Source organism: Sycon ciliatum, chromosome 10 (assembly GCF_964019385.1).
Source record: "Sycon ciliatum chromosome 10, ocSycCili1.1, whole genome shotgun sequence".
NCBI lineage: Eukaryota > Metazoa > Porifera > Calcarea > Leucosolenida > Sycettidae > Sycon > Sycon ciliatum.
In genome coordinates this window covers 3,562,003-3,580,266 of record NC_088652.1, presented here as the reverse complement: position 1 = coordinate 3,580,266, position 18,264 = coordinate 3,562,003, and the positions used below count along the sequence as shown (strand labels likewise).

The 18,264-nt window shown below is 47.6% G+C and overlaps 1 protein-coding gene across 1 annotated transcript in view; it reads right to left on the bottom strand.

Annotated features, from left to right (window-relative positions):
• Nucleotides 1–18,264, bottom strand: part of LOC135826250 (uncharacterized) — an 85,006-nt gene that overhangs the window by 23,249 nt on the left and 43,493 nt on the right. The window contains exons 8-10 of the mRNA XM_065338879.1: nt 2,136–4,399; nt 1,702–1,791; nt 584–818 (exon numbers count right to left, since the gene is read on the bottom strand). Of these exons, the coding sequence (XP_065194951.1) occupies nt 584–818; nt 1,702–1,791; nt 2,136–4,399 (2,589 nt within the window). The remainder of the gene's footprint in view (nt 1–583; nt 819–1,701; nt 1,792–2,135; nt 4,400–18,264) is intronic.

Here is an 18,264-nt window from a genome sequence, read left to right as displayed (position 1 = left end):
CTCTGTAATCAATCCTGTGACCAGGCTCCAGAAAATGTCACATGAATGACAATGCATTGAGCCAAACATACACACACAGGCAGAACACATCTACAGCACTGTCGGGCGCCGAAGAAAAAGGGGGGGGGGCAGGGTTCTAGCCTAGCCCGTTCTTATTTTTCGCGAATACAGCAGTTTTATTCTTCTTCGATGGTACAGTCATACATGTGCATATACATGTCATTGTGTGTACGAAAGTTTACATTTGGACTGTACATGCATGTACCAATGCATGACTGTTCCATAGTGACGCATATGCACATCTGCAGGTTCACATAATTTGACTAGCCATGAAACCGTGGAAATGTACCAATGAAACCTAGCTGCATGTATGCAGGGTAAATACGTCTGAGTTCTACTTCTGAGTTCTACTTCTGAGCGTACATTATAGTGCGCAGTACAGGTTACGTTATTCTCTGTGAAAATCCAGACTAGACACTTCTTTAAAACTGGTGAAAATCTAGCCTGGTCGCTCTTCAGCTCTCCGTTCTTCGGGGCCCGACTGTACTGTAGAACAGCATCGCAAGAAAAAACGGACACTCACCTGTCAAAGATGCAGATCGTGTGTCGGCCGACGAGTCTGTAGCCGTGTGATCCTTTTCAGATGGAGTGGCAGAACCCTCGTTGGGTTGGCTAGGCGATGACGTTGCTATGACAGCAGTCGCAGATGCGGGGGAAGCCGCAGCATTGGCAGCAATTGCAGAAGTCTCAGCAGCGACGGGATTGATGTTGCGCACGGCAGCGAGGAATACTTCCGAGCTGGCATCCACTGCCTCCTTCTTCCACGAATCAGTGAGAGGCATGCATTTCGAAACACAGTGCAATAAAATGGGAATAAATAAAATAAGATATTAAGAAATAGCTGTTGCTACTTCGGCAATGATTTTTTAGGAATGGATTTGCTCCCGCACTGGAGCTCGCGCTATTCCGCCGACAGTACTTGACATTTGACTGACTCACGACTGCCATCCAGTCGAAGTTTCGATGGACTTCTTGTGTGCTCTGGATGGCAGTCGTGAGTCAGTCAAATGTCAAGTCAAGTCGGCGGAATAGCGCGAGCTCCAGCGCGGGAGCAAATCCATTCCTATAAGATAGTAAGATATTTAAACAAATTGGCAAAAGAGTAGTATTTCAAATGAAACTCGCCGACAGGGTGCCGTGTACTGCGGTAGACCAAGCCTATTTTTAAATATACCCGGATATTCGCCGGAGGACTCGGCATTCTTAGATCACCACTCAGTGATGTATTCAAACTGAACATTGTCAGAAGAAAACGTTCTTAGAACCAACAGATTGTTGCTTGATGATGTGTAGATGCATGATTATTGAGAATGACCACGTGGCTTATCTCCAAAATTTCTATTGCAATTTTACAAGTAAAAGTACACGTACATGTGCAAACATTCACGTGCCAGCGTGAGTATGTGTGTGCGAACACTCCCGCTTCTGCTCTGCACAACACCCCTATCATCCTGATCACGGATGGGTACTCGAGGGTCAACGTGCAAGGTTCAAGGTTCAAGGTTCAAGGTGAATATGCACATAATATACCAGTATACATGTGTCCAGGCCAACAAATGCTCTAAGTCCTCGTCGTCCTTGGATAGAATAATGTTTTTCAAGGTTTTAAAAATGGAATACTTTTCTACAGACGTGACTAACCGTAGGAAGTGACTGATCATTGGCAATCTCCGCTTTCTTCTTCCAGAGTGCCACTTGCTTCCTCGCTACAGCATTCTGCTGTCCTTCAAGCTGCACGTGTACAAGTACGAATTCCCATTCGCGCGCGTATATCACACACAAAGAAACACACACCATAAATAAATACTGCCGAAGCAAAGGCATAAACGCTCTAAAAATGTGATTCACAAAATAAAGTGCTTAAAAATAGGACTTGAGCTTACAAAAGTTAGCGATAGAATGAGCCTAAACATATTTCGTTCCTTCAGCTCGAACTTGAGCTTATGCACAAAACCACCTGACAATTTGTATTCAACGTGAGGCAGATTTGTTTCCGGGTTTTGATCAGGGCAATGCGAGTGAGTGAATTAACTCCATTGTCGCTAGAATGTTTAGACGTTGATCTCATATCTTACCTGGAAAGTGCTACCTTCGAACCAGCAGTTTGAGTTGTTGGGTATGCTGTACTCCGAATCACACCAGGCGCAGTACGCATCGTGCTCAGCACCGGATTCGCTGTAGCGGACGCGCCACGGTGCGTATCCGAGGTCCCGGCTTTTGGTGCTGTAGTCCTTCCACTTCTGCTCTTTGCATGCGCACACTGGCGGTAGTGGTAAACTGAACATGACCGGTTTGTCCAGTTTCGGGTTCTCCAGCTTACCCAACTCCTCCATGATATCCTTGCGGACGTGCTGGCATATAGATGAGATCGGCTGCAGACAATCAGAGGCGCTAGAGGCACAGCCAGGTGAGTACCGGAAGTTGATGCTGACCAGCAGGGCACCTGACGAGTCGTAGTGAGCCAAGAAGATTTCCACCTTGCCTGGGAACTGGTCACGGAGCTGCTCCGGCAGCCACAGCCGAAACCTGGCTGTGTTGTAGGTGAGCTCACAGTGACTCCGGTCGGTATTTGTAATCTCCCACTTTCTCATGAGCCGTACAAGTAGCTTGAAGTACGAGCTGTGTGGCATCGGTGTGTCCGCATCGGGATACTTGTAGTTCACGGCTTCTTCATCAGGCTTCCCTGGTGGCTGAACCATGATCAGTAACGGTGTGTCAGCTGTGGAGAAGCAGACGTCGTTTGGCTCATTGTCCGGCTGGAAGCTGCGCAGGGCCTCCTCGATTTTCTCCGGCGGTCGACGTTGAAGAGCAGACGGGATGAAGTATTTTGCTTGCTGGGCGTCTCCGGATTTGTACAGCAAATCCCAGTCGACCATCACGTCCAGCATCTTTTCACGGACATCTCGTTTCACCTCCTTCCAGGCATAGTCCATCAATTGCCGATTTGCTATTCCCTTTGTCCACAGAACGTTGCGAAACCTGGTCTCGGCTTCCTTCGCCGTCCTGCCACCACCTCCGCCAGGTTCGACCAGGTATTTGTGGCCAAAGACGAGGATGTTGATCTGCCTGATGAGCCACTGTGTGTTGTGGAAGATGATGTCATCAGGCTGCGGCGAGTCCTTGTGTGCCGGCCGATAGATAATCACACGTAGGTCGTTGTAGAAACTAAGAAGATGCTCGAACTCGGATAGAGCACCGTCCATTCCGGAGTCATCCTGGATCTTGCAGGCCTTCTCCACCAGTGTCTTCATCCATCCTCTTGTTGTGTAGCCAGTGCGGGCGGGTTGTTTCTTGAGATACTCCAGTATCATCTCAAAACGAACCCATTCCATCGGAATCTGCTTGTTTGCCAGCACCGATGAAACAGCATCCTGTAGCTTCTTTCGGATTCCTAGAACTTCTTGAGAATCTCCGGACTCGTGGTTGTCCACAAGGAACAACTCTGCGGAATCAATGTCATCGTTCTCGATCATACCCTGGAAGGTTGGCGACCGGCGGCAGAGCTTTTCCAGCTCCTCGAGGATATTGACCTTGTGCTCCGAAAGTGTCCTATCTGTCGACAGCTTGTCGGCAAAGTTCCCCACCAATATCACAGGCGGGTAGTCGAACTTCTCGCTTCCCACAGCCTTGCCTGGGTTGCTGGCAAAGTGGATGGCTGTTAGCCAGTGTCGAAGGTGGTCAATGTTCTTGAGGTCTTCCGGTACGTCAAGAGTCATTTCGGACATTTTATTGCCTGACCACTTCCAGTAGTTCTGCTGCTTGATGTCATTGAAGTTCTCTGAGGCGTTGAAACAGAGAATATAGATGACGTAATCTTCACCCATTAGGAAATGCTGCAGGCTTGAGAAGATTGATTGGCCGCCGCAATCCCAAATGGACACCACCACTTCTTCTTCACCAATGTCTCGCATCAGCTCTTGGTTTGCCAAGATGACATCGACCAGGCTCTGGGTCAATTCAGCAGAGCTGGGTGCTGCCTCATGATCTGTAGACCCAGCCGGTTGCTGTTGCAGCTCGTGCTCTTGCTGGCGTTTCTTCTCAAGATCTTCAGCATGGTGAAGTATGTCAGGAGCACAGAGGAGTGCAGCGCCGAAGTCCCAATCCTTAAGGTTTCCTGCGCCGTGGAGCACATTGCTGTGATCAACATCGAGAACCGGTGTACTCGGCTTATTGTCCACGAACTGCTTGTTCTTGAGAGAATCCGCCAGGCTCGTCTTGCCGGTTCCAAACTGACCGCAGAGGCTGATGCGGATACGGCGTACTCTGGTCCAACCGCTGCTGAATGTCCTATTCGTAGCTTCATGCATGGTCTTGTTGGACGGACCCGTACCTCGTTTTGCTGTAGGTTATCATCAACCACAACAAGCACAAACACGCACGCATGAACACACACATGCGTCCAGGCACGTACAAGCACACTCAGACACACACAAACACAAACACACACAGACACACACCATTTGACCATTTAATCATTTGAAGCCCATCACCGAAGGCGATGCTAGCGATGCTACAGCAGAAGCCATAGCAACTTGTACTGGGTTTGCACTACCGTAAAGTCGCGGATAAAAGCCGGGCTTATAAGCACATAAGCCGCTTTCTGCATCAGGCTATAATGCAAACCAGGCTTGTATGCAAACCATGCTTATATGCACCACTGACATTTTTTGCCAGGCTTGTATGCCAGGCTTCTACGCGCAACACGCGTAGATCGACCACTGACTACCGGTATGGCTGCAGTTTTACTATGCACCGTACATAGCGCATGCACTCTTGATGACCCACCCGATCCGCGCTTGCATAGAAGCCAGGCTTCTACGCGCGACAGTATTTTATGCATTTGATCCGTAATGATTTTCAGGCTTCTATCCGCGATGTGCTTGTATAGAAACCCGGCTTTTATCCGCGACTTTACGGTACTCAACAGCTTGCAAGGCTAAAGAATTGACCGCCACTATTCAGCCTGGTCTACACCACGCAGCTATGAAGTGGCTTTTCTGGCCAGTAAATCCCTACTTTTTGGTCTTATTCATTTGTTTCACGCACACACATCACACCACATACTCCGGCATGCACTGGCTGTTGGTAACCACCCAGGAGAATGAAAGAATAGTCCGGAGGAGTCTAAACAAAGAGATGAAAGACGTGTGTGACCATAATCGCCGGGAATCAAACCCGCAACGTATCGATTGGAAACACACACACACACACACACACACACACACGCACACACACGCACGCACACACACACACACACACACACACCAGGGGCGTCATACATGGTACGACCACTACGATCATGGTCGTACCACTTTTCGTCCAGGCTGGTCCACCCAATTCATCCTTAAAAGCAATAAAAAAATTCAAGGATCTTCGAACTTGTACAAAACATCACAACTTTTATTGCAAGGAGCATACAATTATTTGATTCAGACTTGATGCCTAGCAGCTAGCACCCCAAAGTAGAAAGTATTAGACATGTACCATATCACTGACGTCATCGATGACGTCATAGCGATTTAACCCTAAAAACCGGGGCGTTTTAACCCTAAATTTTTGCGATTTACGGTAAATTTTTGCGATTTACGGTAAATTTTTGCGATTTAACCTAAAATCGGAGCGTTTTACACATGACGTCATCGATGACGTAATGCGATTTAACCCTAAAAACCGGGGCGTTTTAACCCTAAATTTTTGCGATTTACGGTAAATTTTTGCGATTTAACCTAAAATCGGAGCGTTTTACACATGACGTCATCGATGACGTAATGCGATTTAACCCTAAAAACCGGGGTGTTTTAACCCTAAATTTTTGCGATTTACGGTAAATCTGTACGTTTTAACCCTAAAAATCGGGATGTATTAACCCTAATAATCCTGGTAACCCTAACCCTATCACCATGGCGATAACCCTAACCCTAGGGCTATCACCATGACGATAACCCTAATATTCCTGATAACCCTAACCCTAGGGCTATCACCATGACGATAACCCTAATATTCCTGATAACCCTAACCCTAGGGCTATCACCATGACGATAACCCTAATATTCCGGATGATGATAACCCTATCACCATGGTGATAACCCTAATATTTCTGATAACACCTAAACCTATCACCATAGCGATAACCCTAATAATCTCGATAGTCATAACCCTAATATTCCTGATAACCCTATCACCATGATGATAACCCTAATTTTTCTGGTGATGATAACCCTAATAGTTCGATAGACGATAACCCTAGTAACCCTATCACCATGACAATCCTATTACCATGCCAACTCTACTCTTTTTATGTGTGCAGGTACTACAGATCACAACGGCAACAACAACACTCAGCAAACCCTAATAATCATCTTATATGTGTACAAGTCCTATATATGTCCTAGATCTAGTTGTTACGTGCACAGATCCTATCGTTATTCTTATGTGTGTGTGTGTGCGTACAGGTCCTATATACCCTATTAGCAAATCTTGTTGTTATGTGTACAGATCCTATCGTTATGCTAACCCAATCACCATCGCAACCCCCCATCAACTCTTTGATGACGTCCGTAATAACCCAATCACCTACGTGTCTACAGGTACTGGAGAGTCGGGGGAAAAAAATCCTCCCCCCGATTTACCTAACAGCAAGACTTAGTAAACTATTTTACTTACCTCGCATGAATTTATACAACAATTCAATCGGGGGGAGGGTCATGCTCATCACCAGGTAAGATGCACATGTGCATTCACACGCGCAGATGTATGACGATAGTGTTGCAGCTGTAAACGATGAAAAGTTACGAAAAAATAAATCAAACGCTGAAAATTACGAAAAAATAAATATCTGCATCTATATATGGAATCAGACTACGATCCGATAGACATGCAATGGCCGACGATCACATACCTTGCACGAAGCAATGCTGCAAGGAGATGAAGAGGGGCGTCCGTCTCTTGTCCGACTAAACGACTAGGCTAAAATAATTCCAGGACTACATGAAAAAAGGAACACCGTCACTACGAAATGATTTGAGGAAATGAAGATTGATTCGATATACGTACACACCACTTGCCCCGACGAGTTTGAAATTTTCAAGTTTGTACGCATCAAACCACAAAGCCAGTCAAAACGAGACCCGCGTGCAGGATACACATCAAAAGCGCGCCCGAACCCTCGCGTACGCGGGTCAAAAGGTTACGAGGAGTACGCGCGCACGCGCTGTCTGCATCAGGGAGTAGTAAAATACTATACTTTTACTACTCCCCGGTCTGCAGCAATCAGAGAGAGAGTAGCAAAATGCCGATGGTTTCCTACTCCTCGCGATGCTCAGAGTACGCACAGCGTACTCCGATCAGGCGGAAGTTTCTGGAATCAACTAGAACCCGCGGACCGCTTTACCCGCTCCACATCCTGAGCGGCGGGCTCCTTGATCATCGCGCAGAGTTTTAATGTTGAACTGCGCGCGCACCCTTCAACCAACGAACAACTGGGCGGGGATAAAAGTGATTGGATCCACCTTGATCAGTCCCATTCAACCATCATCAAGATGCTATTGTCTTGCTCGGCGTGTGGAAAGACTATGACCGGTCTCCGGCCGTTTGTCGAGCATCTACGCTCCAAACACCACCGGAGGAAGCTGGAGGCCGATCTCCAGCCTCTGTTTCTGTGTTCCTGGTAAGTAATCTGTCGTGCAATTCTCTTTATTTGAAATACCAGAGATCTTATACATGTTTTAATCTGTTTCCTTCCATGCAGCGACAACGAATGGCGAACGTTAGAAGAACTGAAAGGGCACATATCAACATCAAGACATCTAAAGCACTATTTGGAGAAACTCCAAAACTTCTACGGAGAAATACCGGCTAACAGCATCATGACGCTGAAAGAAGCTGAGAATGAACTTCATAAAGTATAATTAAAAATTTTAAAACCAACATATCTGTGCTAAATGTGTGTCTGGATGGGGGTCGAGTACTCATTCGATTGCATGCTCCGAGTCGATGGGTTTGGCATGCCGAAGTGCAATATGATTGACGTAGTGGGTAGCTGCAAGTTCGTTGAACAGAGTGGAGGCAAACGTATGACAGTTGTTTGTTACAACGTTGTAAATACCCTTGACGAGATTGGAGTCGTAGAGGAAATCTATCAGATCCTGCAGATTTACATGTGATTTGTCAGCAATAATCTCCTCTATCGGAGTTTTTCGATTGGTGCTTCGATAGGAAGATGTCACGCTTGAACGAGTCTTGCCTCTGCATATGCTGACACCGTCGGTTGTTTTTTCCGCAGACCACCACCAGTTTCTCGTTTGAAAGACGACGAAAGCGTGGAAAGCAATAAAATCTGTCGGTTGAAGGTACCACATGGGAGTTTTGTAAATGCCCGCCCAGATGATGGTCTCTTCACCTACCAGAGGCTTGAGATAGGTTTTGATATCGGCGCTGTCGATTCTCCACGCATCTTGTCCGATCTTATTCACGTTCGGGTGGAAGTACACGGCTTTATCGTAGTTAGCACCTTCAAATTTATGCACAAACTCCGAAAGTCCGCACGAGATGTTGGAGCACGAGGCAGACATGATGACGAGAGCATGAAAATTGCATGCAACCCTGCTGACGAATCGAGCGTAATGATGCATGACGAAAGCAAGCAGAGTCTTTTTATACCGACTCCTACGACCAATAAACACTCGGCGGCTCTGCATTATAGACGGATGCAGGCGGTGCATCGGCGCCATTTCCCAAACATCATGGATCTGTGTGATCAATTCGATGCGCTCATCAATTACGTTCGGCAGCCAAAGGGCTCTCCGACACGTGACGATGGTTGCAATCACGTGACCGAGGTAGTGATAGATGGACACTACGTGTGCACGTCGTGTGCGCACGTGATCGATCAGCACGTGTACGCACCGGAGCATGATTTTCAAAAGCGGTGCATGCCAGAAAAAAGATGCTATCAATCTCGGCAGCGCCTCCTAGGCGTCGACAGGCATCTGATTAGTTTTCTGAAGAAAACAAACATTGGTGACTTTCTCTCAGCCCACTTCAACCTTCACCCCCTGCAAGAAACGTTACATTCTCTGAAGAAATCCTGTTTGTACAAAAGTCTCAACTATGCTATTGCACTATCGTGTCTCCTGTTCGATTGCAATTATATCGTTCAGAAGCGTTTACGCGCCTTCCTTCCACGCAGCAACGTTTCCTGGCTACGGTTTGCGCGAATGTTCAAACCCTTGCCGGCGAGTTTTTCTCTCCTTTGGTGTCTTCATTTCATGGAGAGTTCGCGTCAGCTCACACCGCAACACGTGACGACTGCTCGTAAAAATCTATACCACCTGAGCGACGCCGATGCTAAAATTCTACTCTCTATCGTCGACGCCTATTGCTGGGAGACGCACCCTCTATCCCATCTGATCGACAACTTTCACTCGCAGCATCAGGACTTGCAGTGCATCCTATACGACTTTGCGAAAATCGCATGCGATCGACAGCCATCGATACGACAGAGACACGTTCGAGCGTGCCGGAGGCACGTCCGGGCAGCCGGGCAGCGCGTGCCGGAGGCACGTCCGGGCAGCCAGCAGCCGGGGGCCAGCAGCCGGGGGCCAGCAGCCGGGGGCCAGCAGCCGGGGGCCAGCAGCCGGGGGCCAGCAGCCGGGCAGCCGGGGGCCAGCAGCCGGGCAGCCGGGCCCCAGCACCCAGCAACATGACGAAGACGTACGTCAACATGTCGAGACGGGTCAAAGACATGCCGAGACGGGTCAAAGACATGCCCCGACATTATGTAAGGGGTGAAACAGTCTAAACATTCTATTATTCTCTCATCGTCGACATGCCTCCAACGTATCAGCGCAGCAAATCGGCGCAGGGTGGTCGGAAGTCGAGACAGCCAAAGACCCCACAGTCTCCGACACGTCAATACCTTGGCAGCAACGGATCGGATCCTCATCCCACGACGATGCCGTTTACGAGACTGCTCATTGCCGAAGGACTGTTTGCAGGAATTCAAGTCAAATACGTCAAGCGTGGAGAGAAGTACTTGGCGCCGGACGGTTCGAGCTGGAAGTCGTACTTTCCCACGGGTGCCATTCCGACAGCACGCGTGCAAGCATCACCATGCGTGACCGGAGAGCCGGAACCTAACCTGTATCTGCAGATCAACGAGAGCACGGAAGAGATCCTGAAAGCCATCCTCACCACCGTGCCGAGCCTCAGAGCTTCTCTAGACGCGGGATTCATCACCTGCATGAAGACGAATTTCTACCCGATGCAACGAGGTCAACAGACGGAAAGCGGGACGAGAATCTTCATGAACGTCAGATCCGAGAAGAGCAGTCGTCATCAGGCCGCAATGCAGTACTTTCATCAACACCTGCAAGCCACCATCCCCGTCAACATCTACGTCTCGGCCATAACCTGCTCCGACCGAGGCCTGTTGAAAGTCAAGCTCTGTTGCAGTCCAGCAGACTCTGCCGATACTCAACTCCGACCGATCAATCCATCGCTGGACGAAAAGGTCGAGTTTGACGACGTGACACCGCTTCTCTCCAAGTTGTACGGTCTGTGGGCCTACTCTCAGAAGGTGGATGATGATGTCATCGAAGTCTTTGATGTATAGCAATATCATTCCTATACAATTTGAATAAAAATATTTAATCCTACTACTATCGAGAGACGTGTTCTTGTTGTAAAGATGGCTAGACGACGGGGGCGTCGCAGACGACTGCAGTATGGGGGCGGTGAAGGAGCCGAAGCAGGTCTTGAGATAGGCATGAAACTTATTGAGAATGCACCGGAGATTATCGATAAGCTGAAAAAAGTCTTTGGACATCGGAAAAAGCATGAGGGTCGATGGTTGTCCCCTAAGATAAAGAAGCTGTATCAAGCCTATGTCAGAGCAAAGAAGGCGCACGAAAGATCTCCTGGGAATATGAAGTTGCAGCAAGACTATCTTAGAGCGGAGCAGGCGCTGCAAAGAGCGAGGGACAGGATCATAGCTTAAAAAAATAAATACTGCTATCAAACTGATGTACCAACGATCACGGTCGACGGAATCAAGAATGGCGCTCATGTGGAAAAATCAAACGCAAAGCGCATACACCTCCCCCTGGGATCCTGCAACAGCTGAAGACCTAGCCAAAGAGTTGTCAGACTTGAAAGAAAATGCCATCCGCAGAGATGGTTCAATTTCTATGGATGCACGACTCAACATGGGCTACAACGCCGTATGTTTTATGGGTGATGACGTGAGGAGCGTTACTTGCGCTGTAACGCGCGGTGCAATGGTGGAGCACGTTCGCAATGCCGTAGAGAATAAAGTAGATTCATCAACATTACAAGAGCAAACCGCTTCCCTCAGAGCCGTCATGATGGAAACGACCGATAACGTCAGCGAAAACACCAAACGTATGCTACATCTTCGGAGAGATATCGAAGGAATTTTTTCTCCCCTACTTATAGAGCGCACTGCAGACTTGACAGGTAACTACTGGGGTAGCGACATCCTCTTGGAAGGATTAAGACCTCCGAATTCTCAGTTTGTTTCGTACGCAGTGCTGGTGAAATGTTGGGAAACGCGCGCTCCTGAACGTGTAGTATGGTTGGATGCGAAGCAAGTCCCCGGAGTATTTACTTTCCTCAAGACAGAGTCTGAAGATTCGATTCCTTGGATGCACATCACCAGGAGCTTGAATTCGTCGACCGTCGGACCGTTTACTATCGGAGAAACTTGGATCTATAAAGCTCTGTATCTCGTAAAACCTTCAGAATAACACCACCATGTCCGTTATTCTCACGGCCGTGAACAATGCGGCAGGTGTGACCGATGGGCTCTACACGCCACATTTTACGTTGGGCATACGAGAATTTGATTCCCGTAATAAAACGATTAGTCTGGAGGGTGCCCAGTTCGAATTACATCGAGATAACATCACCTCGAGAACGAAGAAAATCCGGATCGAAATCGTTGACACCCCAGGGCAATCGAAAAAACCTCGTCAAAGAGATCACACCCTAGTTCTGCTCACTGGAACGTACGAGACCGCGGAACAGTTGCGTGACATGTTGAATGCACGCCTGAATCAACGCAGCTTGAACAACGTAACGTTTAGTTATTCGCGTGCAACCGGGAAATTTAGTCTGGCTATGAATGAGGGGGTTCGAGTGGTGTTTGACAGCAATTCACCGAATCAAGTCCTCGGCATCGGGAACTTGGGAAAGGGTGAACATACCATCCAAGCACCGGGCGGCGAGTTTCCCTATCCAGTAGATCTCAGCGATGGAGTGCGTCAAGTCCTCCTCTACACGGATAGCATACCGCATTCTATCGAGTACGAGAACAACACGGATTCTCGTCTGCTGAAAGCTTTTCCCATTATAACGCAACACGGTGTAAACAACTACGTGTTTTCCAATGCTGACGAGCGTATCATGCTCCCGTATGAGAATCTCAATTCCATATCATTTTGGTTAAAGTATAACACGGGGGAGTATATCTCAACCGGTTTTCCCATTTATCTGGACATGCGCATACGTCCGATTAAGTAAAATTTAATAAAAAAAAAAAAAAAAAAATTCTTCCCTCTGTTCAAGAGACCAGGGTCGTGCAATGGCTCAGGAAGTGTTCACCCCCAGGGGTCCGGAGGCCTTCACGGGTCTCCTGTCCAAGACCAATATCGTGCAAGGGTCGATAAAAGAACGTAGCGAGCGTAAAGTCACACTCTTGGAAGGCGGTCGCAGCGTCCGTCTTTTCGATTCTGATAATGCCACCCCTCCTTCGCTCAACAGCGAAATCAACATTTCCACACCAAATTTGCTAGCCCTCAACGAAAGCTATTTTCTAGTGAAATTAAAGTATACGATCAAGAACAAGGCCGATGCCGCTTGGGGAAAGTTTGTGTGTACGACGTCTCCCGCCTTTTCTTGGTTCAAGAACATGCGCGTCGAGATTAACGGAATCGAGGTCACGCAATCGAGCAAAGTATCCGATTTTCAAATTGTACAACATTTGCTCAGCATGATGGAAAGCGATCCTGATAGGCTGGCTTATACGGACAAGGACGTGTACGGTCTTCAAAAACTAGATCCTGCACTAGGAATAAAAGATATCGATCTCGGACAATATCAGTATGGGAAGAATCGGAAGCGAGGTTATGCGTTCGCGACAAATGCTTCTGGTGCCAGTGCTGCGGCTCCAGACTTTGATGCGAATCGCGGTTTGAAAAGAACTCCTACGATGCATCTTACTTCGGAGACGGGATACGGGGATGCAGTCGAGTCCAACGGTAGGAGAGTGGCCGAAGGAAAATATCAATTTAAAATGAGGCCATTCGTTCCGTTCTTCAACGCTGACGACTCCTGGCTTCCTCCCAACACTCAAGTCAAAATACGATTCGATCTCCCGCAACAAGAGCTTACGCGCTACGTAATCGCTTCGAGCTTGGGCGCTGCAGATGCTACACGTTTGAAAGAGGTACAAATCGATCTGGAACAGCTGGATTTGGTGTACGCTACGTACAGATTGGATCCAGACATGGCCGACAAGATCACGTTACCTCGAGAGCTATACTATCACACGTGGTGCCCCAGACTCGTGCAAAAAACCATTTCTGATGCGCAGGGAACGATCGAGATTCTGCAAAATGCCGACATCCCCAGAAGAATGATTCTCTTCTTTACCGATCTTGATTTGGGGAAAACCCCGACCGATGCATACGGAAATGATGCGTATAATTGCTCCAATCGTCTAGCAATGGTACATGGAGGTTTAACGCAGCTTCGCGTGATGGTAAACGACGAACCGGTGTTCGATAGCCCCCTGCGATTTGAGTGGGCGCTAGGTGCTGGAGACGGATACTACGATCCTGATAAATCGTCGTATCTTCGTGCTCTGTCTCTGGTTCAAAACTTTTTCGGGAAAGGCTATCGGAAAGAGGTTCCCATCGATTCCAAGGACTTCTGCAACACGTACTTTATGATACCGATCAGTCTGAATTTAGACAAGCATCTGGATAACCCCAAGCTGCGCGGTAATTTGAGCATCGACTATCAGTTCACCGACAATCGGGATGCTCCCGTCCGAGCACCCGGTAGCGGACAAAACAAGAGCTTGAAGGCCAACCTGCTCTGTCTCGACAAGTACATGTACACGTTCAGCAAGGATCAGGGTATCAAGTACGAAGTTGTTTAAAAAATATGGAAATAAAAATTAAAAAAAAAAAAAAAAATTTATCACTAACATTAATGAAGCGATAGTCGGAATAATGTATGCGGGGGGTGATTTACGTACCATTCCACGCCCTCCATCAAACAGCGGAGGTGCTAGATCTACGAGAGACGTGACTCGCAGCAGCATGATGGATCCGGTAATGTTACAAATGTTAACTCAGAGAGGGGGTCTCTCGTCCCATTCCGGGGGGAGTTCGGTGAACGAAGGTGTCCTGAACGTGCAGATGAAAAAGTCCGCAACCAGATTACCTCAAAGAGGCGGGAGAACTCGGGGTCGGAGAAGGAGAAGGAGGACGCCGGGAATTCGAGGAAGAGGATTCGGAAGCTTTTTGAAGAAAGCTGCACGATTTGGTGCTAAAGCGCTAAAGAGCGACACCGGTAGAGCGCTGGTGAAAAACCTCGGTACGAGAGCCGGGACTGCGCTGTTGAACAAGGCTATGAACAAGGCCAGCCGCATGGGTCTGTCCGATGACATGCGAGAAGGACTTCAAAGTCGCCTGACGCAAGGTTTGGACGCCGGACTCGATACGGGTCTTGATAAAATTTCATCGATTGCAGGTAGCGGCGGTATGACCCGTCCTGAAAGCCTTTTCGCACAAAAAATACTGCGCAACATTAACTAGTAGCGCAGGAAGCATGGATTTCATTTCTCTACTTTCCAAGCCGTCGAGGGTCGTAAACAAGGTGAGCGGCAGCGGACGAAGAGCATTGAAACGCGACTCACGACAAGATGCAAGCGAGGGTACACCGAAACGATCGACATCCGTGCACACGAGCGGGTTGAAAATGCCCGGATTAAAGTTCGAAAGGAAGCCGTGGTTTTCGGAACTCATACCCGCCCTGAAGCAATGGGGTCAGAATGTGATGTTTTTAGGTCAAAGCAACATGGGTAAATCCTACTTCATGAGGAAGCTCTTGAGTGAAGTGAAGCCCGAACGGCTCGTAGTCATTTCGAACACGTCAGCTGATCAGTACAATCTAGAAGGTCTAAAGTCCTTCAAGCACTACTCCGTCATGCCGGAGTGCATCGAAGACATGGAATTGGAACCTCAAACCTACGTGATCATAGACGATATACGCATTATGGGGTTGAAGCACGGCAGCCAGCGAGAATGTCTCTACAAGTTTTTCACCATGTACAGTCATCATCATCAGCTGAACGTCTTTTTCCTTTCCCAGAGCTTCGACAACATGAAGGATATGAAGATCAACGCTAATTTCCTGTACTTGTTTCGCTTCACCGACAGGAGTAACATCAAGCGGTATTTGAATACGCTTTTTGGCGGCTCATCGGTAAAATCTGCGCTGACTTTCAAACTTTATGAAAAGCTGTTGATTATGTGTCAGAGACCAATTCTTGCCATAGACTGTTCTAAGAACACCTACTCAACTTATTGTGATGGAGAAAGCAATAAAGTTAATTTCGAATGAATCGGTCTATTTTGTAAACTTCTTCACTTTTGGCCTAAATCTTAGCCTAAATTTTAGCCTGAAGACCACCCCAAAATCTAGCGCAAATTTTGGCCAATTTAAAAAAAAAAAAAAAAAAAAACCTCGTATACATTTGAGTACGTCCGGTGCGAGTCATGGATCACTTACTCGTACAATTTTCATCGGGGTTACCCAGTACTATAAGGGCTATAAATAAAAAGGGTTTGTTCAGAATACCGAAGAAGAAACGACTTCTCGTTCTAAAACACATTCAAGAGCACCCCGAATACGTAATAGTGAAGAGGCGCAGGACTTGGGAAGTCTTGGGCACCGCTCCCCCGATGACGCAGAAGGGAGGTAACAGCTACAACGCTTTTCTGAAAAATGCCAAAAAAGTTCTTTCCAACGTACCCGGAAATCCGCTGGAAAATGTCAGTCTTTTGGAGCTGCAAAAAGATGCTCAGATCAAACGGCTTTACGAGGATGTCTTCAAGCACAACCCGGATCTGATAGGGTACGACTCGGTCAGAAATGCGATCGCATCGACCATCCTCAACTACGATGGTAGCAGCGGCCAGATACGAGATTCTCGTTCGGATGCGCGAAGGAAAAGAGCTGATGCTGGCACAGTGACGACGGCATCTTCTGCCAGTTCATGGGGATTGAGTCGCCCTCACGAATTCGACCTATGGACTCTTCAGCTGATGGATAATTTGCTCAAAGAAAAGGATATACCTGGGGAATTCCTACAAAGCCCATACTTCACAAACAGAACGTCTCTGCTGAGGTTGTATGAGCAGGATCGCGAACATTATCGAAGCATTGTCGAGCGTCACATAGAGCAATTGGAATTGGAAACTGCTCACGACTATAAGGTGTTGGTCAATCGAGTGTCACAACAATACCTCGCTCGATACCCCTTCAGAGTAATGGCGGAGACTTTCAAGGATAAGTTCAATTTCGTAAATCTAGGCCCTAAAGTCGCTAGCCTCGAGATGCTGTCCAGCGTGGTTAGTAGCGCATATGACAAATTTCCAACTCTCGATGCTCTCCGACAGGCTTATGCAGCCTCGGACGAAGCAAAGTACGTAAACGTTAACGATTTCATGAAGCCAATCCAGAGTAGTCTGACTAGTGATGAAGGGTTCGCTCATCAACTGTTCAAAGCCAATACAAGAACCAGAAAAAAAGTCCAGGAAATCCTTGCGGGCAAGACCATACCGTAGCTGTTAAAAAAAAAAAAAAATAATAATAATAATAATAATTAAAAAAAAAATACTAGTAAATCGTAAAGAGCGATGGAGAAGGTGTTTTTGAACTATGCTCTAACAAATCATGATATCAATCATGTTCTGCAAGATGTCCGCGCCTTTCGGGGCGTCGGTGCATATGACCACCTACCACATTTGGATACCGGTCAGTTCTGCATAGTGAACACGGACAACGTGCACTCATCGACCACCAGTCCCCCTGAAGGCGGACATCATTGGATAACGATCTACCGGGACGGGCGGTGCATTATCATCTTCGATAGCTTTGGCAGAAGCTTACATGATATCGGGGTCGATTATGATGAGGCGGACTTTCACCGCTCCATTGCGAGTAGATTTCCCCCATACAAGTACGATTTGATCACAACAACTCAATCGATACAGCATTCCCAAAGTTCTGTTTGTGGGTGGTATTGTATTCTAGCAGGTCTTCATCTTCTCACCTTTGGCGTAACGCAGACCCTTCTCTTTTTTAAAGAAATGTTCGGATCGAATTTACGTCATAACGACGAGATTCTTTTTCACATCATCAAGTGCATGCTCAGAACAGGCGTGTTCGGTCGAGATGTGAGACGGAACGTCAAAAGTCTCACCGATCTAATGAATCATAGAATCAGAAAATAATTTCACTCAATATTTATCTACAATGGCTGAGAGCGAGTGGGAGAGGGAACTCGATAGGTTGGTCAGCGGGCGAAAGCCCACCGACTGGCATCAGCTTGCCAAAGAACTGCATCGGCCGAGACGAATCCATTTCAGACGACGCTCCGTTCGAAGCACTGGCGTGGATGAAATTTGGAGCGCTGACCTCGTCGACATGCAAGCTTACGCACGACAGAATCAAAACTATAAATTTCTCCTCACCGTCATCGACCTGTACTCTCGCTATGCTTGGGCCATTCCTTTGAAGCGTAAAACAGGCATCGAAGTCAGAGATGCTTTTCGCCGAATTGTCAACACGTCCGATCGCATTCCTAAAAAGTTATGGGTAGATCGAGGAAAGGAATTCTACAACTCGTCCATGAACGTGTGGAGAGGTGAAAATGACATCGACATTTACAGCACTAACAACGAGGGGAAGGCCGTCGTTATCGAGCGCTTCAACCGTACCCTGAAGAGCAGGATGTGGAAACACTTTACGGAAACCGGAACGTACAAATACGTCGACGTGTTACCCAGGCTACTGCACAGCTACAACACTACCAAGCACAGAGTCATCTCGCAAACCCCGAGCGAAGCTGCTCATGGAAAAAACATTCGCATCGCAACACGCCAGACAGAT